The sequence below is a fragment of the Ovis canadensis genome, chromosome 2, assembly GCF_042477335.2.
Source record: "Ovis canadensis isolate MfBH-ARS-UI-01 breed Bighorn chromosome 2, ARS-UI_OviCan_v2, whole genome shotgun sequence".
NCBI classification, from domain to species: domain Eukaryota; kingdom Metazoa; phylum Chordata; class Mammalia; order Artiodactyla; family Bovidae; genus Ovis; species Ovis canadensis.
Genome location: NC_091246.1, coordinates 245589690 through 245613854, shown reverse-complemented (window position 1 = coordinate 245613854; position 24165 = coordinate 245589690). Strand labels below are relative to the sequence as shown.

The 24165-nt window shown below is 53.3% G+C and overlaps 2 protein-coding genes across 9 annotated transcripts in view; both read left to right on the top strand.

Moving 5' to 3' along the window:
• The window catches only part of ZDHHC18 (zinc finger DHHC-type palmitoyltransferase 18), a 44964-nt gene extending 32670 nt beyond the window's left edge, over positions 1-12294 (top strand). For 2 of the 8 annotated variants that reach the window (XM_069574934.1, XM_069574935.1), the window contains 7 exons: positions 3261-3410; positions 5018-5155; positions 5282-5330; positions 5821-5923; positions 7353-7465; positions 8327-8426; positions 11549-12294. In XM_069574934.1, the coding sequence (XP_069431035.1) occupies positions 3261-3410; positions 5018-5155; positions 5282-5330; positions 5821-5923; positions 7353-7465; positions 8327-8426; positions 11549-11647 (752 nt within the window). In that variant the 3' untranslated portion in view covers positions 11648-12294. Of the gene's footprint in view, positions 1-3260; positions 3411-5017; positions 5156-5281; positions 5331-5820; positions 5924-7352; positions 7466-8326; positions 10304-10899 lie in introns of those variants that run through there. The other 6 variants (XM_069574931.1, XM_069574930.1, XM_069574928.1 and 3 more) reach the window with 6 other exon arrangements.
• Positions 12295-16072: 3778 nt separating this feature from the next.
• Positions 16073-18095, top strand: SFN (stratifin). Its single transcript, XM_069574909.1, has one exon. The coding sequence runs from the start codon at positions 16836-16838 to the stop codon at positions 17580-17582; it is 747 nt and encodes a 248-aa protein (XP_069431010.1). The 5' UTR covers positions 16073-16835; the 3' UTR covers positions 17583-18095.
• The last annotated feature ends 6070 nt before the right edge of the window (positions 18096-24165 follow it).

The following is a 24165-nucleotide window of genomic DNA, read 5'->3' as shown; positions in this document are numbered from 1 at the left end:
CAGACCCACCATGTGACTTTGGACAAGTTACTTTCTGTTTTCTTTTTCCTTTTTCTTAGGCTTTTACTGAAGTATAACGGGCTTTCCAAAAGTGTACAACTCATAAGTGTTCTGTTTGTTGAGGGTTCACAATTGGAACACACACATGTAATTAGCACCCCCAGACCAAGAAACAGTGGTGGAGCCCCCCCTTGTTCCCCTTTCCAATCTCTGTCACCCTTCCCCCCGCCATGATCCTGGCTTTTAACACCATAGATTACTTTTACCTGTTTGTGAACATTTTGTGCACACGCATTTGTGAGATTCATTCATATTGTTGTGTATAATTAAGGATCATTCATTCTCACTGTTGTATAGAATGCCGTTGTATGAATATACTACAGTTTTTTTCTCTATTCCACTATTGATGGGTCGTTCCAGATTTTGGCTATTTTGAGAATTGTTGCTAAGAACAGTCTTGCACTTGGCTTCGGTGCACATCAACTCATGTGCATTTCTGACTGCTGGGCTGCACATGCTGAGCTTTAGTCGTTAGTGCAGAACTGTTGTCTAAAGTGGTCAGATGAGATTTTGAGTTGCTGTACGTTTTTGCCAACACTTGAGATATTTTTTTTTCATGTTCGCCATTCTGGTGCATATGTACTGGTAGCATATTGTGGTTTTAATTTGCATTTCTCTGATGACTAATGAGTATGAGCACTTTTTCATGTGTCTATTAGCCATTTGAACAGCTTCTTTTATGAAATGCCTGTTTGAATCTTCCGTCCGCGTTCAGATTCAGCTGTCTGATTTTTTTCTTACTGACTCATAGGGCTTCTTTATAGACTCTGGATACACATCCTTTGTCCTTTGTCAGATAAACATACTGCACATATCTTCTACTACTCTGAAGGTCACATTTTCATTCTCAATAATTTCTTTAGATGGACAGAAGTTCTTAATTGTGGTGAAATGCTGTTTATTGAATTGTTCTTTTATGATCAGTTCCTTTATGTCTTATTTAAGAAGTCTTTGTCTACTCCAGAGTCATGAAGCTGTTCTGTTTTTCTTTTTCTTTTTTTTAATCCAAAATGTTTTGTATTGAGCACCGTAGTCCATCTGGAATTGAGTTTGTATTAAGTGGGAGGCAGGGTTACAGTAATGTGCGTGCTCAGTCATGTCCAGCTCTTTGTGACCCCGTGGACTTGTAGCCTGTTAGGCTCCTCTGCCTGCAGAATCTTCCAGGCAAGAATACCGGAGTGGGTAGCCATTCCCTTCTTCAGGGGATCTTCCTGATCCAGGGATCCAACCTGCGTCTCCCACATTGCAGGCAGATTCTTTACTACTACACCTCCTGGGAAGCCCTTCTAACAGTCACATTTCCCCCCCATTTGTGTATCCAGTGGATCCAGCATGGTTTCATCAGGAAGAGACCATCTTCCTCTTTGGCCCTGTGATGTTGCCTTTGTCCTGAATCACATGATCATATACATGTTAGGCCTGTTTCTGCAGTCTGTTCTGTTTCACTGGTCAGCATTTCTACCCTTTTACCCAAACCCAGCTGTCTTAAGTACTAAAGCTTTATCATAAGTGTTAATGTCTTGCTGTATAAGACCTGGCTTTGTTCTTCAAGAGTGCCTTGGCTATTCCTGGCCCTTTGATTTCTATATGAATTTTAGAATGAGTTTGTTGATTTCCACACATACACACAAAAACCCCAACTGGGATTATGTTGAATCTAAAAATTAATTTGGAGAGAATAAATTGTTTTCTAATACTGAATCTGCCAGTCCATGAATATCATATATCTCCACATTTCTTTTTCTCTTAAAATTTTTATTATGAAAAATTTCAAACTTTCCGAAAAGTGGGAAGAATTAGTATAACAAATTTGTATAAATTCAGCATCTAGATTAAATACTAGTGTGTCATATGTGTCACACAAACATATATGTCATGTTAAACCGTTTCACGGTTAATTATACACATAGTGAAATATACACTTACCCCATAAATGCTTCAACATGTATCTCCAATGTTTAAGGATACCCTAGTCCATAATGACAATTCCATTATCCCATCTAGGAAAACTAACGGTTCCCAGATTTTTAATCTATAGGCATTTGTTCCCCCTTGCCCCCCACATGCCTTTCGTTGCTGTGCTGGCTTGTTTTTGATACTTTCATGGATGTATTTTTTGGCTGCGCTGGGTCTGCATCACTGCGCAGGCTTTTCTCGAGCCTCAGGGAGCAGGGGCTACCCTGGCTGGGCTGCGTCTCATTGCCGCGGCTCCTCCTGCTGCTGAGCACAGGCTCTCGGGCCCACGGGCTTCAGTGGTGCGGCTCCCAGGCTCTACAGCACAGGCTCAGTAGTCGTGGCTCACAGGCTTTGTTGCTGCGAGGCGTGTGGGATCTCCCGGGGTCGGGGCTTGTGTCTCCTGCACTGGCAGGCGGATTCTTTACCGCTGAGCACCGAGGGATGCCCCTGTTTTGTTTTGTTTTTGAAAACAGGCTCCATTCTAGGATCAAGCATTGCACTGGTTTCTACCTCTTAAACCTTTTTAAATTTAGAAGCATCTCCCTTCTCCTTTTGTAAGCGACACTGACTGTGAAGCAGAGTTGAAACACAGTGTGGCACTGACGTTCGCGCCACAGGGCAGTGGCTTGCAGACGCCACACATTCTGCATCTGATTGCTTCCTCAGCGCTGCTCTCACTGTGTCCTCTGTCCCTCCTGGAAACCAGAACTTAGATCTGGGCTTGTGTGAAAGAAAGTGAAAGTGTTAGCTGCTCAGTCTTGTCCGACTCTTTGCGACCCCATGGACTGTAGCCTGCCAGGCTCCTCTGTCCGTGGGATTCTCCAGGCAAGAATACTGGAGCGGGTTGCCATTCCCTTCTCCAGGGCATCTTCCTGACCCAGGGATCGAACCCGGTCTCCTGCATTGCAGGTGGAGTCTTTACAGTCCCTGGTGGGTCAGACTATAAGGATGCAAATAAAGCTCACTAAGATGTTTAGATGCAGATAAAGCTCACTAAGCCTTCCCAGGTCTCCCTCCCTGAAAACCCTTCCTAAAGTGGCCTGTGAAGCTTCTCCACAGTGCTTGACAGCAAGTCTCGCTGGGTGGTCACAGCTTTCGATGCCCTCGGCAGCCATCTTGCCCTAATGTTTGTCCCCCCAAAGCAGCGTCCCTGAAGCTTCTCTCGTCCTGGCCGGGCGGCACTGGCTCCCCCCTCCCCCAGTCGGGGCTTGGCCATGCCCCATCTGGCTCTCCTCCCTTCTCAGACAACACAGGCAGTTCCACGTACCGGCCGCCCCCTCGGACGCGGGAGGTGACGATCAACGGGCAGGTGGTGAAGCTGAAGTACTGCTTCACCTGTAAGATGTTCCGGCCGCCCCGGACCTCGCACTGCAGTGTCTGCGACAACTGTGTGGGTAAGTGGGCGGCAGCAGAGGGGGCCGAGGGCGGTCCTGAGAGGGATGGAGCCCTGGAGACCGGGAGTCGCTTGTGGGGGGCGGGGGCGTCTGGGCAGGAAGTCTGGTTCCCTCAGATTTGCTCTGACTGAGGAGGGGCTGCAGGGAGGGGCCCTGAATGTGACCAGTGGTATCACGGCTTCGGCCCGGGATGGGTGGATTCCTCCCCCAGCTCTAAAGTGGACATAGAGACGCCCTGACCCTCCTCCCAGCCCTTGGTTTGGTCCTCAGCAGGTCCAGGGTCCAGAGTCTGGAGCATGACATTCTAGACATGTGGCCCAGGGCCAGCTCTGCTGAAGGTCCTGGGGTTTGGACTGACCAGAATCTGGGAACCAAGGAGTTCATGCCAGTGAGGTGGAGAGGGCAGAGCTGGGATTGGAAGCTAAGCTCCTGACCCACGACTGCCGTGGTTGTTGGGAAGCCAGAGACTGTCTCCTCCCCTCTCACTGCTCTCTGGAGGCCCAGCAGCTCAGACAGGGACCCAGGGTGCGCCGCCTCTGGGAGGGTGTTGTAAGGGAGCAGCTCTGCGAGAGGACCCAGGTGAGCTGAGCCTTGGTGACTATACACGGTCCCCAGGGCGGTGAGCTCATGACGCTAGCTCAGCACTCCCTGAGCTGGGGAGCAGGGGGAGCACCCGGACGGCAGGCTTCGAAGTGGGTGACTCAGTGGGTGTCGTTCCTCCCTGAGAATCCGCCCCACCCACCCTCTGTGAAGGGCGCTGGCCCGGTGTAGGCCTGCATCAGGCTTGTGACCCACATTCCCACAGGGGACTTTCTTCACCTGCCTGGGCATGACCCCACCCCTGGGACACAGTGCTGGTGTGAGCTCAGCCTCTGACTAGGCCTCCAGTGCCGCTTCTCCACAAGTTACCTAGCGGGCCCGCCCCTCTCCGGTCCTCTATTCTAGAGCTAGGGAGCAGGGCTCATTGGTTGTTGCCAAGGGGCCAGGATCGTAGGCAGCAAGTCCTTTCTGTGGGTCTTCTTCATAGCAGACTCTGCCAGGCCCTGGGGTTCAGCCCAGGCCCTCATCGCGCTTACAGTGGAGCAGGGGTTACAGTTTGCATTTATCATATTCAGTTGCGTCCGACTCCTTGCAACCCCACACACTGTAGCCCGCCAGGCTCCTCTGTCCATGGAATTTTCCAGGCAAGAATACTGTTGGTTGCCAGTTCCTACTCCAGGGGATCTTCGACCCAGAGATCGAACCCACATCTCTTGCATTGGCAGGCAATTCTTTACCACTACGCCACTTGGGAAGGGGTTACAAGCCAACCTGCTCATTGTAAATAAACATATAAGCCCATGTAGGCAAAGTGCTGCAAAGGACAAGTTTCCAGGGCAGTGGGGCAAATAACAGGGGCCTCACTCTCCTCTGAGGTTGAAGGAGAACTTTCTCAAGGATGTCGCCTCTCAGCCAAGACACAGAGGAACTGGCGGGTGAAGGACCAGAGGCCAGGAGTGTCGAGGAACTGAGAGTCGCATGTGAACAGAGCCGGGGGGTGGGGTCACCCCGCTGTGGCGAGAGGCCGCTAAAGCCCCAGCGCTGACCTGCCTCCCTGGCCCTTGCAGAGCGGTTCGACCATCACTGCCCCTGGGTGGGCAACTGCGTGGGGAAACGGAACTACCGCTTCTTCTACGCGTTCATCCTCTCCCTCTCCTTCCTGACGGCCTTCATCTTCGCCTGCGTGGTCACCCACCTGACGCTGCGTGAGTTGGGGGTGATGGTGCGGGTGGGCCGGGGCTGAGCGGGAGGCCCGGGGGCAAGCGCAGCCAGCTCAAGGCGCCCTGGCCACCATCCCTGAGCCGCGCCCTCTCCTGTCTCTTCCTCCCCAGGCTCTCAGGGAAGCAACTTCCTCTCCACTCTGAAGGAGACACCAGCGAGATATCCTTTGTCAGCAAGGGGGAGCCCTGGTGGGACTCGAGGCCCCTTCCCTGAGGCAGGCCCCCACACCACATCCTGTAAACAGGGCAGTGGGATAGAGCTGCTGTTTGTCCTCTGGAATCCAGCGTGCCAGCTGCTCCTGTTCACCCCCAGGCTAGAGCCCATTCTGAATGGGCTGTTGTGGGGCCGGAATTGCCAAGAACTCCCAGGAGCCCCCTTAGACACCCAGCTGTCTGGACTGTGCCCTGTCCATAGCTCTGGTGTTTGAAACCCTCAGTTCCCTCTTCTGTCCATGACCCTGGGCTTGTCCTGTCCTCTGGGTGCTCCTGAACCCTCTTTGTGGCCCAGGAGGGGATCTGCTGAGATTATAGATGGTTACAAACTTACCTCCCTTCTGGGGGAGTAGCTGCACAGAGGAATGGGTGAGAAAGGCTAGTGAGGGAGGCTCCCAGCCTTGGTCCCCGTGTGGGTCCTTGACTGCGCTGCTCACCGTGCTGGAGTTGGTGATCTGCTTCTTCTCCATCTGGTCCATCCTGGGCCTCTCAGGGTTTCACACTTACCTCGTCGCCTCCAACCTGACAACTAATGAAGATGTGAGTAAAGGCTGGAGCAGCAGCTTACCCCTGGGCCAGATCCTGGGATCGGGGCAGGGCTGAAGGAGCTTGGGCAGCCACAGTGCAGCCCTGACCCCCAAATTTCTGGGCAGATGCGGGCAGACAGACAAGGTAGCCCAGGATCTCCTTCCAGGGCTCAGGGCTGGGCTCTGGGAGACCCTGGGCAGGTCCCCAAGTTTGCTTTCTCCCTAACCCCACCAGACCAGCACTGACCCCATTGCTATCCTCATATTTGGCCGGCTCATTACCATTTCCAGAGTTCTTGCAGTTTCCATCATCTCTTTGGGTCCTTTCGCCTCTGAGGCAGAGGAACAGAGATGCTTTTTCTTCATTTGATGGCTGAGTGACTTGCCCCAGGTCACCAGCTGTAAAGGGACAGAGCCAGGGTTGCACTCGGAAGCTCAGGCCCACCACGCTGTCCTTGGAGACAGCAGCAATTCCACTGTTCTCAGGGAGTCCTGGGGCTCTCTGAGGCATCCTTAGTGAGGGGGGCGGTCAAGAGAGAAGCCTGAAGCTCCATCAGCCTCCCCACTCCACCTGCTGCCTTGTAGATCTCTACCAACAAACCTTGTCTGTTGGAGCGCCCACTATGTGCTGATCCCTGGGCCAGATCTGACCCCTCCCCTCCCATCCTTCCAAACAACAAAAAAGCAAATGAGAGCATCTGTCCCAGGGCCAGCATCTAATATTGCTCAGAGGCCCATGAACCAACAGAAAATACGTTCCTTGACCTCAGCCTGTCATTTGGAGAAAGGAACTTAACAGGCATGACAGGGTATCACATGCCAGGTGATTGGTACAGAGCAGAGATGACGTCACCCAGCCTCCCCCGAGGTGATTTCCTGGGGGCTGTTTCTGTAGGATATCACTAGGGGTTAAGCCAAAAAGGGCGTCATGGCCAGATACATTTGGAAGACTCCACGGTGCAGTCAAGCCGGTCTCCTTCACTGCTGGTCTCCGTGGAGCTAGAGAGGGGCAGGGTTTCATCTCATGCTCCGCCAGCGTTGCTAGAGTTCCCTGGTTTTCAAATGAGAACTGAGACTCAGAAACGGTGCTCTCTCCGGGGTCACGAGCAAGTCTGGGAGAACCAGAGTTCACAGCCAGGTCAGCCTGAGCCCTGGGTGCTTGCACTAGCCTCCTTCCTGCGTGGCTGGCAAGAGAAGGAAGGATGCACCACGAAAGCTTCCTCTGGAGGCGTCTCTCTGGCTCTGCTCTGACTTCTGCCTCCTCTTCTGGGTGCCTCCCCAACACCCAGCGGTCCTCCACATTCTCACAGAACGACTAAAGGGTAAAGGCACATTACCTGCAATAGGCTAGAATTGGTTTCAGAATTTGCTGGTCTTCTCCAGCCTCTAGAACCGGGGAAATGAAGGGAGGTACCTGACTCAGAGCTCCTTCCTGCTTGCAGATCAAAGGCTCGTGGTCCAACAAGAGGGGCGGCGAGGCCTCTGTCAACCCCTACAGCCATAAAAGTGTCATCACCAACTGCTGTGCTGTGCTGTGTGGCCCCCTACCTCCCAGGTAAGCCGGGGGGCGGGCGGGGGGGGGGTGCGGTGTGTGGAGTGGGGTGGGGTGGCTCTGTGAGTCTACTCCTCTCAAAGAGGTTCTGGAATCACTGATCTCTCCACACCAAAGATGCCCTCTGTCCATCATCCCCTGCTGTGTGCTTTCAGGGCACTTGTCACAGAAAGGAATTCAGTAGAGTTGTAATTTGTAATCCTGTGTGCTCATTGTAGAAAAAATTTAAGTACAAAATATCAGAAAGAGTAGTAGATATCACATGTAATCTTACTCCCCAGGGATAACCACAATGAATATTGTGTCTACCTTGAGGGACTGCTGTCCGGTGCTGATGGCTGGACTGGGTGGAGCCTCCTCTCCCTCCTGGTGGCTCAGCTCTGCGGGGAAACGCCCCATCTGTCCGGACACTAGGGGGCGCCAGATGTCCAGATCAGGAGTTCAATTGGAAGCCCTGGGGGCGGGTTGGGGGTGGGGTAAGATTTCCTCACATCTTCCCCACCTCCTCCCGCCCAATATCCCGTCTGCCTGTCACCCATCCCGCCCCTGGGGAAAGGACAGTAGGAACTGCAGGATCTCCCAATGCCCTTTCGTCCTTGCTCTTCTCACCTGCAGCTTGGGAGCCCGACAGAAAGCCAGGCAGTTTGAATTAACAGTGGATAAATTCTGTGGCCCAAAGCCAGGTGTCCAGAGTACAGAGAAGGCCCTTCCAGAAAGGAAGGGTCTTGAGCCACCAACTGGAGCAGCCTTTCTAGGGCCGGGTCTTGCCTCGTCTGGGAGATGGACCCAGCTGTCCAGGCCCCGGCCTGGAGCTGTGGTGTCAGGCAGGGCCCTCATGTGTCCCCCCACCTTGTCTTTTGGAAGCCTGATTGACCGGAGGGGATTTGTGCAGTCTGACACCGTGTTGCCCTCGCCCGTCAGAAGCGACGAGCCAGCCTGCGGAGCCAAGCCTGATGCCAGCATGGTAGGAAGCCACCCATGAACCGGGCTCAGTACTTGCCACCTGCTGGCCTGTCTGCCCCTCCGCACTCACCTGCCACCCTTCACACCTGCCAGGACCTCCTCCCCATTCCACCCGAAGGGAAGCAGAGCCGCCCAAGACTGCTTGAGTCTTTTCGTATTTATTTCCCACCCTGCGTGGCTTTCCCCGCACTGTGCCATGGCTGTGCCCTCTGCTCCCCAGACCAGGCTCACATGGCCGGGGGCCCCAAGTTCCCCCAGCTGGTCAGTGGCAGGATTAACAGGAGAGAGAGGCCAGGGCCCCTGAGGCCCAGCGGACCACGCCAAGCCTCTGCCCAGCCGTGCCCTGTGTGAGTGAGGCTGTGGACTGAGTGTGACGCCTCCCGGGTCGGGGAGCTGCTGGGCCCTGCTAAGCCGGGGTCCGAGGTGGGTGAAGCCGGACTGAGGAGAAGTCGGCTCCAGACAGCAGGCTGTCGGAGAGGATGCCTCTGGGGGCTGCTTGGGCGTCTGGGCCCCTTCCTTCCTTCTGGGAGAGCTGTTGTTCTTTCTTCCGTTTTTGTTTTTGTATGGAGTCAGCCAGTAGACTAGAGCTGGGGCTCCAGGTAGAGAGGGCAGAGTTGGGGGTGGGTGGGGGGGAGCAGCCTGCATCAGAGGAAGCCAAATCAGCCAGCCAGACACCCGAGACCTCAGCTCCTGCATGATTCCTGGGCAGCACACTAGGAAGGGGGAGCCTCGCCCCCCTCTGCCCATGGAGGGTTCTCCAAGGGCGCAACCTGCCCCCACCACCACCTCCCTCCCAGGTCAGGTCTGGGGATGGGCAGGTTTTACTCATGCTGGCAATACTTGAAACGGGTTTATTAATGCTGGGTATTTTGCACAATTTTATAGACCTCTTTTCTACATAGCATTTTTTTTAATGGAAGACAAAAAGAAAAAGTCAGCCACATTGCTATCTTTGTAGTGCCAGGTGAAGGATTATCTGAAGGCACCCTAGTTTTAATAAGTTTATTACAAGAGACCTTCTGGCTGTGAGTGAGCGAGTGTGTGTGTGCGCGCGTGTGTGTGCTCTTGTACGAATGTGGCTGGCTCCCACACCCCCTGGGTTGCTCACTCTCTGCCATCGCCCTTGGGTGCCAGCCAGTGGTGGCAGCAGCAGGAGCGGCCTGAGCCGTGGGGACGGGGACTGTGAGCATTGGTCACAGGAGACACCTGGGCTCCTGCTGCAGTGCGGCCCATCCTCCTTGCCCCCCTCCAAGGACCTCAAACAGTGGCTGGGACTTGGCCACCCAGCCCCCAGGTCAGGCTTCCAGCTGGGCCTGCCCAGACAGGCTGGGGCCTGGTCAGCTGGATGGGCTCATGGCTGTGGGAGTGGCTGCCTCACCACACCCCCTCCTCCAGAATCTGAGTATGGGACCCAGCGCCAGGGGCTAGAGCATGGCCAACTGAGGGCCTCCCTCCAGGAAGGACCAGGGTGGGCTGAAACGAGTGAAGGTTGGCCTAAATCTGGGCCAGAAACTTAGAGGATGGCCCTTCTCTCCTGGGAGCGACAGTTTCTTGTCAAAATAGATAGGAAATTGTCTCTCCATCCCCCTCCTTGGCCCTCTAAGAGGGCCAAAGCCCTTGGAAAAGGACATAGGAAGTCCCCGCACCTTGTCCTTCCTTGCTCCAGAGCCTGGTGGGTCACAGGCAGCTGAGAAGTCACAGCCACCAAGAGTCCTCTCTGGGAGAAACCACTTTGCCCCAGCCTCAGGGCCCTGGGCTCTGCTGCAGTGGGAGTGAGGGGTGGGGAGGAAGCTGGCTAGAGGAGGGGACTCCGACCTGCCTTTTATTTAAGCCAGTATTCTTTGTTCCTGCTTGTAATAAAATTTTTGTTTTTAAGAATTGATTTGCTTTGGTTTGGTTTTTGTTTGCTCTTTCTTTGCTGAGACCCCCAACTGGCAGCTCTCTGTTCTTTTAGCCAAACTTGATCTTTCCTCTTCAGTTCAATTCAGTCACTCAATCGTGTCTGACTCTTTGCGACCCCAGGGACTGCAGCATGCCAGGCTTCCCTGTCCATCACCAACTCCCAGAGCCTGCTCAAACTCATGCCCATCGAGTTGGTGATGCCTGGGTAGACAGAAAGAGGGCAGGCAGCCCAGTGCTCCAGCTGAAGCTCTCTCCTGGCTGGAGTCTGTTTGCTGGAGGCTGAGCACAGAGGGCTGTAGCTAGGCCCCCGCAGGCAGGGCAGAAAAGGCCATCCTGTCCTCTCTCCATGCCCTCTACTTTCTCCAGCCCTGGGGGCTTGCGACCCCTAAGTTCTTCTTTCTTTTCTGTCTTTCCACTCTGACCTCCAGTGGCTGCTTAGCTAAGAAAATGTTTGTAAAGAAGTAGATTCCAGTTTGAGAGCCAGAGCCTCCCTGGCCCCCACCCCCGCCTGGGCAGCAGGGCCCCACCAGACAGCTCGTAACCCTGGCCCACCTCTCTGGTATCTCCCCCAGGAGGACACCTGTCAGGATTTTGCCATCTCCTGCACAGCCTGAGGGGAGCTAACAGGCCTCTTTGCAGAGGGTTAGCTGGTAAGACTGTATCTCCCCTGTCGGCCAGCAGCACTGCCCGCTCCCCTCACACACCATACCATCCTCATCGCATGCCTCGCCGCCCCCACGGGGCCCATTCATCTGTCTGGTGTGTGGTGCAGTGTGTGTGCTGGCGGTGGTAGGGCCCTCAGGACTACCCCCCATCAGCGGAAGGGCCGGGGTGTGGGCGCAGGGCTAGGAGCCGCCCCACCCTGCACGGAGGAAGTGGCTTCACGCAGAGCAGCTCTCCAGCTGGAGCAGGAGGTGAAGGGCGAGGTCGGGAGAGGATGGCGTACCTGCCCTGAGGCGCTGGGGCCTGCTCTCACGGGTCCTGGTGCGCGAGGGGGCCCTCGGTCACTAACTTGTGTCCTGGCTTTCTGTCCTGCTGAGCTTTTTCTCTCACCTGCCCGTTTTCTCTCTGCCTGGTTGCCTGCTGCCCGAGCCTCAGTCCTTCTGTGGGGAAGACGCAGGTGCTGTGGCCACCCCCTGCTCCCCGCCAGCCTCCTCTCTCCTCCCCATCGCGCTAACCCTCTCTCTTCTCCTCCTTTGCTGTCCTGCCCGGGATCTCCAGTGTGTGCGGGGGCTTAAGGACCTCCTGAGGACTGCTGCTCTCTGCCTCTCCAGGAGCGGCCTGGGGGGCACCAGGCCCCCCGCACCTCCACCTGCCTAACCCGTGGCCCGTCTGCCACCGTCTGTGCCTACAGGGTCTGCCCCCAAGCCTGCCCCACACGTATTCTCTCTAGAGCACCCCCCAGAGGAGACAGGAGTTGGCCTCTCTGCCCCCGCTCTCACTCCGCGTACACGGCCAGAGTGTAGAAGGCCAGAAAGCAGCTGTCAGCACAATGATGTCAGACTCTGCTGAAACTCGCCCTCCCCTCCTCCACCTTCCTTCCCCTTCCCCAGATCTGTCAGGAGTCAAGACTCTAGGAATCTTGCCTTACAGCCTGCCCACCCCAGGATCAGGCAGAGCTCTAGTCTAGCCGAGCAGGTTTCTTCAGGAGCCTTCTGGAGTGTTGATGACGCTGCTGAACAAGTTTGGTGACTGTTCTGAGCACAGCTGGTTTGACACTGTTCCCACGCCCCCCCCCCGCCCCCCACCCAGCGGGTAGGACGCAAGGAGGACGCTGTCCCCCTTTGCTTCAGGCACCGAGGGGCCGGGCTAGCGCTGACAGTCCTGAGCTCTTCAGAGGAACTGAAGGCAACCAGGCGGGCCTAGGGAATCTGCTGAGCCCATGGCGGGGTGGGGGTGGGGGGCTGCTTGTCTATTGTCCTGTACCTTTTTTAAACCAAAATAAAGATCTCCATCTTCTTGCCATACCTTTGAGTGTCTGGTACCACCTTTATTTGGGGTCCAGGGCTGGGGCCTATGATGAATCTGCAGGAGATCATCTGGCTTATCCTCAATGCCAGCCTAGTCAACTGGTCAGAGCCGTTCTAGAGATTTTTAAAAAGAGGCACGATGAAACCAGAGGGGACACAGGCAGAGCGGCTAGGGTTGTCTTCACTCTGCCCCTCCAGAACTCCTGGTCTCAGTTCCAGAGACCTTCAAGTCTTAGCTGACCTCTGAACTTGGAGAGGTCCCAGTCCAGGCTGGGGCAGCGGGTTTAACTCCAGTCTGGGGCTGTCCCACCCTGAACTGAGTCCAGCCCAGGGTGATAATGGAATCTTGCCTTTCCCCAGCTGACACCCCACATCAGAATACACGCCGAGGCCCATTCTCTCGCCTAAACCTATGAAGAAGGTGATGACAGCCTTTTAAGGAATTGCCCAGTGTCTCGCAGCTGATAAATCCAAGATCTGCACCTGCCTCATGTCTCTCCCAATCTCTGACTTTTCTGCACCACCCAAGGAATGAAGATGGCTGCGGTGGAAGGAGGGGATCTCAGAAAAGAAACCTTAATATCAAAGAATGTCATTCAGAGCTAGCAGGGGCTGAGTGATGATCTGTGTTGGCCTCCTTGAACTGATGGGGAAACTGAGGCCAAAAGACAGGAATGGACCTGCTCAAGGCCTTATAATGGAGCTAGGATGCAGTTCCACACCCAGACCTCATTCCATTCTCTTTCCAGTAATTCCACACTGTGTCCTAGAATGGCCAAGCAGACGTAGGGTACTCTAAACAGCAGTGCCTTGAGGAAACAAGACTCAGATAGAAAGTGATCTAATATCTCTCCCAAAGACAGCCAACTAGTGGAGTGAGCTCTTAGCTGAATAACTGAACTCTTGTTCACAACTAACCATGGGAGAAGGTACCATAGTTTCCCCTCTCTCTTTCAAGTCACTAAGTTATGTCCGACTTGAGACCCAATGTACTGTAGCCTGTCAGGCTACTCTGTCCATGGGATTCTCCAGGCAAGAATACTGGAGTGGGGTGCCATTTTCTTCTCCAGGGGATCTTCCCGACCCAGGGATTGAGGAAGCCCTTAGTTTCTTCTAAAGCGTCTGCCTACAATGCAGGAGACCCGGGTTCAATCCCTGGGTCAGGAAGATCCCCTGGAGAAGAAAATGGCACCCCACTCCAGTATTCTTGCCTGGCAAATCCCATGGACGGAGGAGCCTGGTAGGCTGCAGTCCATGGGGTCTCAAAGAGTCACACACGACTGAGCAACTGCACTTTCACTTTCTTTCACTTTAGTTTCCTCTAGTTACCTGATTGATCATTCCAAAACTGAAAAAAATTTCCAAGGAAGTTCACTCTGAAGTCTAACCAGTGTCCCTCCTGCTGCAATCAGAGCCCTGTCCTTGTTCTCAATGGAGGTAGATAGCAACTGGTTGGTGCCTTCTCTATGCCACAACCCTTCAAAGCCTGTTATTACCAGTTAGGAAGGAGTGGTTGTCTGTGGGACAAGAGGCTTTGATCCTGCGGGTAGGAAGGATGCTCTTTGGGAGGGTGGGGAGGTAGCAGGCAGGATGAGGAAATCCCCTTTGCGCTGCAGACCCCACTCCTGCCCTGCTGACTCAGGCGGCTGACAGTAGAACCCCATGCCCTGTCAGGGCCTGCTGCCTCCTGCCTGCCTGGGCTCCTGGACTTGGGAAAGGGAGGCCTGGAGGCAAAGGGAGGTGCCTGAGACAGGAACTGAGTCAGGACTGACAGGCCAGAGCGGGCAGGAGGTGTTAGGTAGCCTGGCTCCCAAATTCACCCCTGAGCTTCAGCAGGGGAGGGGAAGGAGGGACAAGGCTCCCTTTCCCATGCCCAGTGCTGTGCTGAGGACCTGGAGCTTGTGGTGTAAGCCGCCACCAGGTCTCTGGTGAGAGTGGTAGGAAGAGAAGTAAGTCTTCCTGCCTTGAGACAGAAACAGCTGCAAAATCCCTGGGTCTACCAGGCCCTGCCCTCCAGGTTTCTAATGTTTTGGAATCTCCAGCTTTCCCCCAGGACCTGGGAAAGCCCGGGCTGGATGACTAGTACCAAGGAAGGTCCTCAAGGGCCCAAGGCCTGTGGAGGCCAGAGGAATGTGTGAGCTGGAGAGGGCGGAGGTAGTGCTGAGTGAGTGCCTCTGACCATTCATTCATCGTCTCTCTGGTTGGGGAGGGTCTAGCCTTTGGTTGAGACTTGGTTTGGGGCCGGCCCTTCCTTATTTCATAGAAATCAGCTCCATATTAGTGCTTCAAGTGTGTATATTTATTATAATAAGGCTCGGTTTTCTTTTCACATGATGTTAATAGTTACCATCCACTCTGCTAAGTGCTTTCCATCAACTCATTTAATTCTCACAACAAGCCCCATTTTTATTCAGGAAAACTGAGGCTCATAGAGGCCAAGTCACTTACCCAAAGCCACAGTAGCTTGTAAGAACTGAAACCAGGCAGTGTGATTCCAAGACTGTAGGCTGTTCTGTCATAGAAAAATAATACACATTCACCATTGATAACCTGAAGATACTAGGAAAGTAAAAGGAAAACAAAAAACCCACTTAGAATCCTACTACCTAAACATACACTGTAAATTGGTATTCCAGTATGTTTCTTTTTCATTGTTTTCTGTCAGTGATGTGATTTAGGCAGAGCCTTCAGGATGGCAAGCCTAAAATCCCTTCTGCTTGCTTCCTTGGGAAACATGGCATCAGCTCAGACATGTCCCTACTTTCCCTTCAAAGAGGCAGATCTCATCTCTGGGCCTCAGAGTTCTGGCCTAAGCCTCCCTCCAGGAGGAGAGGGTGGGTGTTCAGACACCAAGAGGAACTGAGGAGGGACAGGCTTGTGAAACAGTTCTGGTTCAAGCATTAAACTGGCTGGATCCCAGAGAGAGGAGCCCCACCCTGAGCCCCATCTGAGCTTTGGCTAGAGGTAGAGTAGACAAGCAGGAACCCACCCTCCTAGGTGCAATGCCAACACCTTTGGGTGAAAATTTCAACTGACACAGAGACAGGGTCTCAGTGAACAGGGACAAAAGATTGGCAACAGAGAAGTCTCCATCTCTGAAGCTTCTGCCAGGAATCAGAAGTGGGGCCGTGGTCAGAGGGAAGGGCAGGGAAACTTCTGAGAGGTAGGCTCATTCAGCTGGGGGGAAGAGGAAGGCAGCGCTCAGCTGGGACTGCTGCCCCATAAAACGAAACGACATGCGTCACAGCCGCCTCCATCGCCTTGGTCCTGTCTTTTCTCCCCAGTTGCTAGCGTTTCCCCCCCTCCTGGTACCCAGCTGGGCAGGGTACCTAGGTGGCGGGCATCCCTGCCTCTGACAGAGGGCGGGGCTGAGTTAGGCAGGAAAGTGGAACAGCCAGTGAGCTGGGTCCCCACCCTCTGTGCGCCCCACTGACACATGATGGCAGACAGGGGGGGGCAGGTGACCTGGTGTGGACAGCCAGAGGGCAAGTCCTCAGACAAGTGGCAACAGGCCACCAACTTGAAAGGGAAAATTGTGCTGTGATGGGGAAGGTATCCAAAAAACCTACTGGGTGACTAATTACAAAGGCTGGGCCAGAGCGTCAGAGGCCGCTCGTTAAACACCTCATTAAGTGGCACTCTGAAAGCTGCCACTTTTGCATTCTGGGAGCTCAGAAGGGACAGGATCCTGAGGAGGAGTGAGGGGTGGTGGGTAGAACCATTTCAGGTAGACTCCGGAAGAAGCCTGCATGTCACTTTTAAATAGTCTGGAGCTCACAAGTCAAAAGACTTGATCGGAGCAAAGCCAAATTTAGTAGCTGTGTGACTGTGAGCAACTCTCATCTTTCTCTGAGCCTTAGCGTTCCCGCCTCTACAGTGGGAGTAGTGTCACAGACTTGCCCATTTCACACAGACAGAGCAGGTTAGATTAAGTTAGATCATGGGTATGAAGGCGCTTGGGAAGCTAGCTACCGCCCTACCTAAACAAAGAGTTATCTCTCCTGAACCAATACGGGAAACACACCTGGCAGGACTGGGAACCCCATCCTCCTGCACCTGGCTTTATGGGCTCTGCCTAGGCCCATAGCGGCCAGGTAGCTGAAGCCATCCTCAACCCGTGTAAGAACACGGTGAAGGAGGATCTGATTTCAGCAACTGGGACAGCTACCTACGGTAGGCATGTAATAGAAGCCCTGAACCAGAGCGGGCAGCCTGGGGCCTGGAAAGGTGTCGGTGCAGGTGAGGCCAACGCCCAAATCTCTCCCGCTGACAGTCCGGATGAGTCACCCCCGGCCCCCGCCTCCCTACCCGCCATCCAAGCCCTTTTACCTTTAAGGAAGAGCGGAAAGGGTGTGGGGGCGAAGAGGAGAGGGAGGCAGGTCCGGGGCCCTAGCCCCGCCCTCTGCCCCTCCCACCCTTCTCTGGGCCTGGCCTTCCAGCCAAAAGGCGGGCAGAGAGCAGGAGAGGCACAGAACCCGGCCTTGGTTCCGAGGCAGCCAGTTAGCCCGCCGCCTGCCTGTCTGCCTGTCCCCAGAGCCATGGAGAGAGCCAGTCTGATCCAGAAGGCCAAGTTAGCCGAGCAGGCCGAACGCTATGAAGACATGGCAGCTTTCATGAAGAGCGCTGTGGAAAAGGGCGAGGAGCTATCCTGCGAAGAGCGCAACCTGCTTTCAGTGGCCTACAAGAACGTGGTGGGTGGCCAGCGGGCGGCGTGGAGGGTCCTGTCCAGTATCGAGCAAAAGAGCAATGAAGAAAGCTCGGAAGAGAAGGGCCCGGAGGTGCAAGAGTACCGAGAGAAGGTGGAGACGGAGCTCCGGGGCGTGTGCGACACAGTGCTGGGCTTGCTGGACACCCACCTCATCAAGGAGGCCGGTGACGCCGAAAGTCGGGTCTTCTACCTGAAAATGAAGGGCGACTACTACCGCTACCTGGCCGAAGTGGCCACGGGCGACGACAAGAAGCGCATCATCGACTCAGCCCGGTCGGCCTACCAGGAGGCCATGGACATCAGCAAGAAGGAGATGCCGCCCACCAACCCCATCCGCCTGGGCCTGGCCCTGAACTTTTCCGTCTTCCACTATGAGATCGCCAACAGCCCCGAGGAGGCCATCTCTCTGGCCAAGACCACCTTCGACGAGGCCATGGCCGACCTGCACACCCTCAGCGAGGACTCCTACAAAGACAGCACCCTCATCATGCAGCTGTTGCGAGACAACCTGACGCTGTGGACGGCCGACAACGCTGGGGAAGAAGGGGGCGAGGCTCCCGAGGAGCCCCAGAGCTGAGCCTCACCCGCTGCACGCCCTGCCCTACCCTGCCCGCTCCAGTCCCCCACTCCCGGCAGAGAGGACTTGTATGGGGTGGGAGGTCCGACCCTTCTCCCCAAACGCTCTGGCCCAGCTCAGAAAGGCTCCATAGAGAGGAACAAGCAGAGCCCCCTGGAGCCAGAGGATTCCATACTTCCTGCAGCTGTCAGGGGCTCCTGGCCACTGGTCATCATCCAGCCCTGCTCTGTCTCCACCCCCGCCCCCCGTCCCAGACACCCCCCCACCCTGACCACTTCCTCCCCACTCCAACCCCCTCCCGCCCCTGCTACCTATGGATCTTAGGAATTGAGGAGTGTCCCATCCTTAGAGCTGAAAACCGAACTGTGTGGCAGAGGTTGGTGATGAAGGTGTGTGTGTGCGCCTGTGTGTGTGTGTGTGTGTTGTGCAGCAACCAGGACCCAGGATGAGAGGGAGAGCATGTCTGCTGGGTGTGACCATGTTTCCTCTCAATAAAGTTGCCCTGTGACACTCCGCCTGTCTTTTTCAGTTATTGCGGAAGGGTGGGACAGGGATTGGTGTGTGAGTTACAGAGACCCTGACCTCCTTGGGGCTGGCTCAGTGACTCGCAGGCAAGACTCTGGAGCCAGGAGAGAGGCTGGGGATCCAGCCCTCTCCATCAGGGTCTGGTCTAGTCCCCTCAAACTGGTCCTATCCCGGGAGGGTCGGGTGAGCAGCGCCAAGGCGGCTTGGAGACTCCTCTGCCAGGAACGTGGGGTGGGAGGCTGAAGCGCTCAGGTGTGAGGGGACAGTCGCCGGGGTGAGGTCGGAGGGGTACGCCGCAGTGAGCGGCACTGAGCACCTCAGACCTGAAAGCGGGGAACAGTCCCATCAGATCTGAGCGGAGGGAAGTATCACCAGGGGGCGGGTATGACGCCGCCATTAAATGCTCAGGTCTGAGGAGAAGACCGCCTTCCAATGTTCGGAGATGGGGACAAAATAAAACAGGCCATTGACGAAGAAGTGCAACTTGAGTGCGAAGAGCCGCCAAGAGCGGGTTCGGCCGCGGCGGGCCAAGCCCACCGCCTCCGCATCTCTGCTCCCAGCAGCGACGCTCCTCCGCCTTCGGCCGCCTAGTGAAGCCCTACCTTCACAGCCTGAGGCCAGAGGCGGGCCCGAGGCTGATATCATCCAATCACGGGAAGGAGCTGCTCAGGGTACCGCCCCCGGGGCCAGACTGACCAATAGGAGAAGGAGCGGCGGACCGAGCTGGGAGCGTCTCCCCATCGCCCGCCGGGCCCTGCAGGCGCCGGGACAGGCAGCCGGGAGAAGAGGCCCCCGCCACCCGCCGAGTGCCAGGGGCGGAGCTTTCCTGGTTTCACTCGGACGAGTTGCCACCCGCCAGACCCGAGAGCTCTACATCCTGAGAGCAGCGGGACGGGGCGGGGTAGTGCGGTAAAAGCAGTCCCCGCCCTCTGAGTCATCCGCTCTACCGGCGGTGCCTGGGCCTGGCCTGGCTGGCAGTATGGGCAGGAAAAAGGCCACCAAGGTGTCTCCATCGCACTCTAGAGCCCAAGCAGCCCTGACCTGGTGGCCAGGAGGCTTGGATGTGACCCTCACTGGCTTTGCAACCCTGTGCTATGTGCTTAGTCGCTCAGTGGTGCCCGACTTTTTGCGACCCCATGGACTGCAGCCTGCCAGGCTCCTCTCTGGCCATGCCCTCCTCCAGAGGATTTTCCCAAACCCGGGAGGTAACCCAGGTCTCCCGCATTTGCAAGCGGATTCTTTACCGACTGAGCCACCAACTTTGGAAAAGTCATTAACCCCCACCCTGGGCCTCAGTTTCTACCTTCTGTATCATAGGGGGCTTGAACTAACGGCTTTTTAGTTTGACTCCAAGCCTGCTTTGTCCAGGGTTCTTAACCATGCTTACCTTTTGTCCTTATTTGTGAAGTGAGGATTAAAAAATAGTACCTTCCTCTTAAAAGTTGCTGTGAAGTTTGAGAAAAATAAATGTATGTAAAGTAGCCCATAATACATATTTATACATGTTACCTATTATTAATCCTTCCAGCATCGGTAGTCCAGGATTTATCTAGCATTTCTGTGCCAAAAGCAGAATAATCAGGCCCAGTCCTGAGGAACAGCTTTACTGCCAAATCCAACCCTCTTGATCACTGGGTCACCCGAGAATACTGGCCTGACACAAGTGGGCAGTCCTTCACCTGATAATACTGGGGGAACTGCATCCAGCCTCATCAGGTGGAGTCCAAGTTTGGTCACACTCATGGACTAAAAGGCTCTTATCAGAATTTCTAATTCTTCACGGGACGCTGGCAGGACCACTCAGATGCTCTCTGGGTCCCTTGTCTTCTCTTTTCAGAAGGGTATTAGGTGTTAAGGTTTCAAACCGGTCAAAGACTCTGGGAAAGAGCAGGTGATTTCCCCTCAGCTTTGGAAGTGACCTGGTTTCTCTTACCAGACAGGTCTGGTGACTTTCTCTTAATGAGGTAGGTCCTGGGAAAGCAAATTCTTCTCTTTTCTCTCTGCATTTGACTTTTGCCTACTCCCTTTATGCCACCCATGGTTGGCCTCTATGGGGAAAGAAACGAGCTACTCTAAGGTAGCCTGTTGGTGTTGACAGATTTTAAAAGCAGATGCTATGGTTTGGAATATCACCAGACAGGCTAGCTGTGAGCTGCCTTAGGCACCAGCTTCTGAATTGGGTCCCAGACCTTTCTATCTAAAGCTTTCTTAAGGTTACCCAGGGTAGGGCCTCAGTGGGCATTCTGGTCCTCTTTTCCTGGCCTAAATTTGACATTAAAATTTTTTCAGTTCTATATAACCCAACACTGTATATCAACTGTACTCCAATAAAATTTTTTTAAAATTTATTTTTTTCAGTCCTGCTGCTCTTGGGTATGAAATTTCTCTTAGGGTGATAAAATCTTCTTGGATTTAAATAGTGGTGATGGAGTAGGAAATGGCAACACATTCCACTGTTCTTGCCTGGGAAATTCTATGGACAGAGGAGTCTGGCTGGCTGCAGTCCATGGGGTAGCAAGGAGTCAGAAAAGACTGAGCGACTGAGCATGCAGCATGATGGTCACACAATTTTGTGAATATATGGGGAAAAAAAAACACTGAACTGTAAACTTTATAGTGAATTTTATGATCTGTGAATTATGCTCAATTAAAAAAAAATCAGCCCCAGAGGGCAAAGTCGGTAAGAATGCAAAGTTCCGATGGAAATTTCATGATGGCCACTCTTCTTTTCTCATCGTCCTCTCCACTTGATCACTTTCTTCTAAACTTTTCCAAATTTCAAAGCCATCTTCAGGTCAAAAAAAGACTAGCCACCACGCCTTTCCCTTTAACACATACCGAGCTTTGGATATGCTACCTAGCCTATCAACTCTTTTCACTTCTTAGGTATATTTATTCAGCGATGGTTTCATATCTATTTGGTTCTACCTCTAGCTTTGCAATTATGTCCTGGGTTTATTTTTTTTAACTCCCCAGAGAGCTCCCTTAAAATGGTAATGTTGTCCCATTACTCCTTCCCACAGAGTCTCCAGCAAGGTTTCGTGTACCGGAAGGAGCTCAAAACTTAGTTTTAAAATCATCCTTCCAAATGCCTGGAAATTAACATAGGTTAGTACCAGGTCCTCTACTGTGGAAATGGAAATACAACTAGTTCGGGGATAAAGCAAGGCTGGAGACAGAGATTGGGCTCACCAAGAGTTAAGTAAACAGAGTCCTATCCTTTCTGTATTGCTGGATAATCCCCCAGGAAACAGAGACCCAGGGCTTACAAAGATCTTCCTCTGCCAAGAATTTGCCTTGTATGGGGAAAATTTGCAACCTAAGATTTCTCGAGAAGGTATCTACTCTTCTCTCTTACATGTAGTTACTTCAGAGAGCAAAGTTCAAACTGGCTCTGTCAATCCACAGGGGTAGGTGATGGGAAGCAAGGTGTAGGGGTTAAGGTACTTTATCAGGACTAAATAGGCACCTAGGAAGGCCAAGGCATTGGGGTCAGGCAGGCTACTGTGGCTCCTTCCAAAAAGGCAGAAAGGCAAGAGACTCACACACAAACTTACATACTGCCCAAGTGTCCAGTGCCTTTTTGGAAGAACTTAATTTCAGATGCTAGCACCAAGATTGCTCTTCTGACCAAAAGTCCCTATTCTTGCTTCTTCCTAGAGAACAGAAAACAGTTGTTAAGAGCACACAGTGTGACTGCTATATGCCAGGTGGTTTCATACCTTAATCCTTACATATTATCTCCTTGGTTTTGCTTATGAAGAGACTGAAGCTCAGAGCAGCTAAATAACCTAATAATCCAGGTTACACGTGACTTACGTGCTCGGGGAGTAGAACAGGTCCAACTCCAAGGCTCATGGTTTTTAAACCACAATGGCTATTTTCAAACTTTGCTCAGAGGTTTCCCTAGCAGCTGCCACAGGGCACGGGCTCAGTGGTCAGGGGTTCCCCAGTTTCCCCACACTTTGGCTAAAATAGCCACACATATGCCTTTTTTGTATATTGGGAGTTTCATGAGTTAAAAATAAATTTGAAAAGAAACACCTTATGCTATGCTGTCCTGCTCCTATCTTGGACTTTCTAAGAATCAAGAGAGGCTTCTTTCTCTACTTAATCTAAAGCCACCCCAGGGCCCAGCAAAAGGAGATGTTTTAAATGAGAAGAAAATGTGTAGTGGACGAATTCTCTGGCTTGTTCATCAGGTTAAGATTTCCTTAACCTGGTTACATCTTCTGTTCCTTTTCAATTCTTCACCCTGTTCTTAGGGTCTTCACCCCCAGCCCTGCTGTGTGTAGGAGGAGAGGGGTTGAGGAAGGCAGGATTCTGCAGGGGTAAGTGCCCCTCCTCTCACAAACCCCCTAGCCCCACCTACCCACTGAGTCAGGAGCCAGGAATGTCTCTGGGGGCAGCAGACAGGTATATCGCCCTGGGGTTGTCAGAGGGCTGATTCATCTCTCATCTCCACCCAATCTTCCCCTTACTGCTCTCTGAAAAATTTTAACTCCTTTTTTTGGCCACAGCTTGCAAGATCTTAGTTTTCTTCTGCTGGGGATTGAACCTGGGTCTGCTGGCAGTGAAAGCTCTGAGTCTAACCACTGGACTGCCCAGGAATTCCCAAGAAATATAGAGATTTTGTCTAGGGATAAAAGAAGAAACCCCAGACTCTGAAAACACAGAGTCTTCAATATGTGGCTAGGTACAGTGTTTAAAAATACATCAGATTATGGTATTCAATAAATATTTGCTAAAAGAGAAGGCAAGAGGAAGATATATTTCCCCCTTTTCTTCCTCCAGAATAAAGTTAACCTGAAATTTCCTTGTCTGACTGTAAAGGGGACTGGTTTTTAGCTCAGAATCGATGATGTGACCACTGGTGTGACTTATGAGTTGTCCCAGTACATCTCCTTTGCTGTTTCTGTGACCCCACAGAGTAACGTGGAGGCTCCAGGATTAATGTACGGGCAGAGGTGACAATCCAGAGTAAAGGGAGCGCTAGGGAACGTTTCTTGAAGCCGTATTTGGACAGTGAGCACACCACTTTAGATTTGCTTATTTGGGATGACTCCGAAGGGCCCTCTCACCTCCCTCCTCTGTAACTGCTTCAGGGTTTGTGATGGGGAGAAAAAAAGTTCAACTTTGCTGTGTTCTAGTCCAGAGCATTTTACCAGTACTTGTATTTTGCACCTCAATTGGGCTCCAAACCTCCAACCTATCCCTTCACAGTCCCTCAGTCTTAGGTCACTTGGAACTCGGGCTTCTGGGACTGTGTGCAGCTGGCCGGACGTGAAGGACACAGTGGGTTGGAAGTGAAGTACATGGCTCTCTCCTACCCTCATCAAGCCTGATGCCACTGACGTCTGTGTCATCTGGGACTCAAAGGGGACTCGAAGAAGAGGTGAGCAGCCCAGACCTGGCTGAGTAAAAGGTTCAACAACCAGGGGCAAGAGAAGAAAAAGGAGAGCTACTCAGCTTGATAGGGAATTTCCCGCCAGGATTCTGAGGTGGGTAGGCCTCCCTGCTTCTTCAAAAACAGGGTGGGCCTGAGTGGTGCTGGGAAGTCACTCCCATCTCTGTCAGAAGCCTTGAGAATCTCTCAGACCCTGATGGGAGCCTCATCTTCCCACAGACCCTAATGGGGTCAGGCTTCCTATTCTCAGCCACTTGTGGATGAGCGTTTTGCTACTTCAGCAACAGCAGAGGGCAGACTGGCTGTGCTTCAGCTCTGTGGGCTTCAGGGTGTCATCCTCACTCCTCAGCCTCTTTGTCCGGGCTGGAAGGCTTTCCAGTGAGCTGTGGTCTGATAGGTTCCAAATGCTATCTTCCGATTGTTGGAGGTTCCCAGTTCAGAGCCAGGAAATGCACAGCTTAGCCATAATGTCAGTGGTTAGCAGAGATGACCAAGAAGGTCCCTTGGAAGACATTCAGGGATGGTTTCCTCCCTTCAGAAGTCATGATTGCCAGGTGAGGTTGGAACTGAGAAGAGCACTTCCAGACAGGGCCTGTGAGATGTAAGGTGGCACTTTTCTGGGAGGCATTTTGGGAATATGAACCCAGAACC

Coding starts and splice junctions, on each gene's coding strand:
- SFN (XM_069574909.1), top strand. CDS start 16,836: ATGGAGAGAGCCAGTCTGATCCAGAAGGCCAAGTTAGCCGAGCAGGCC.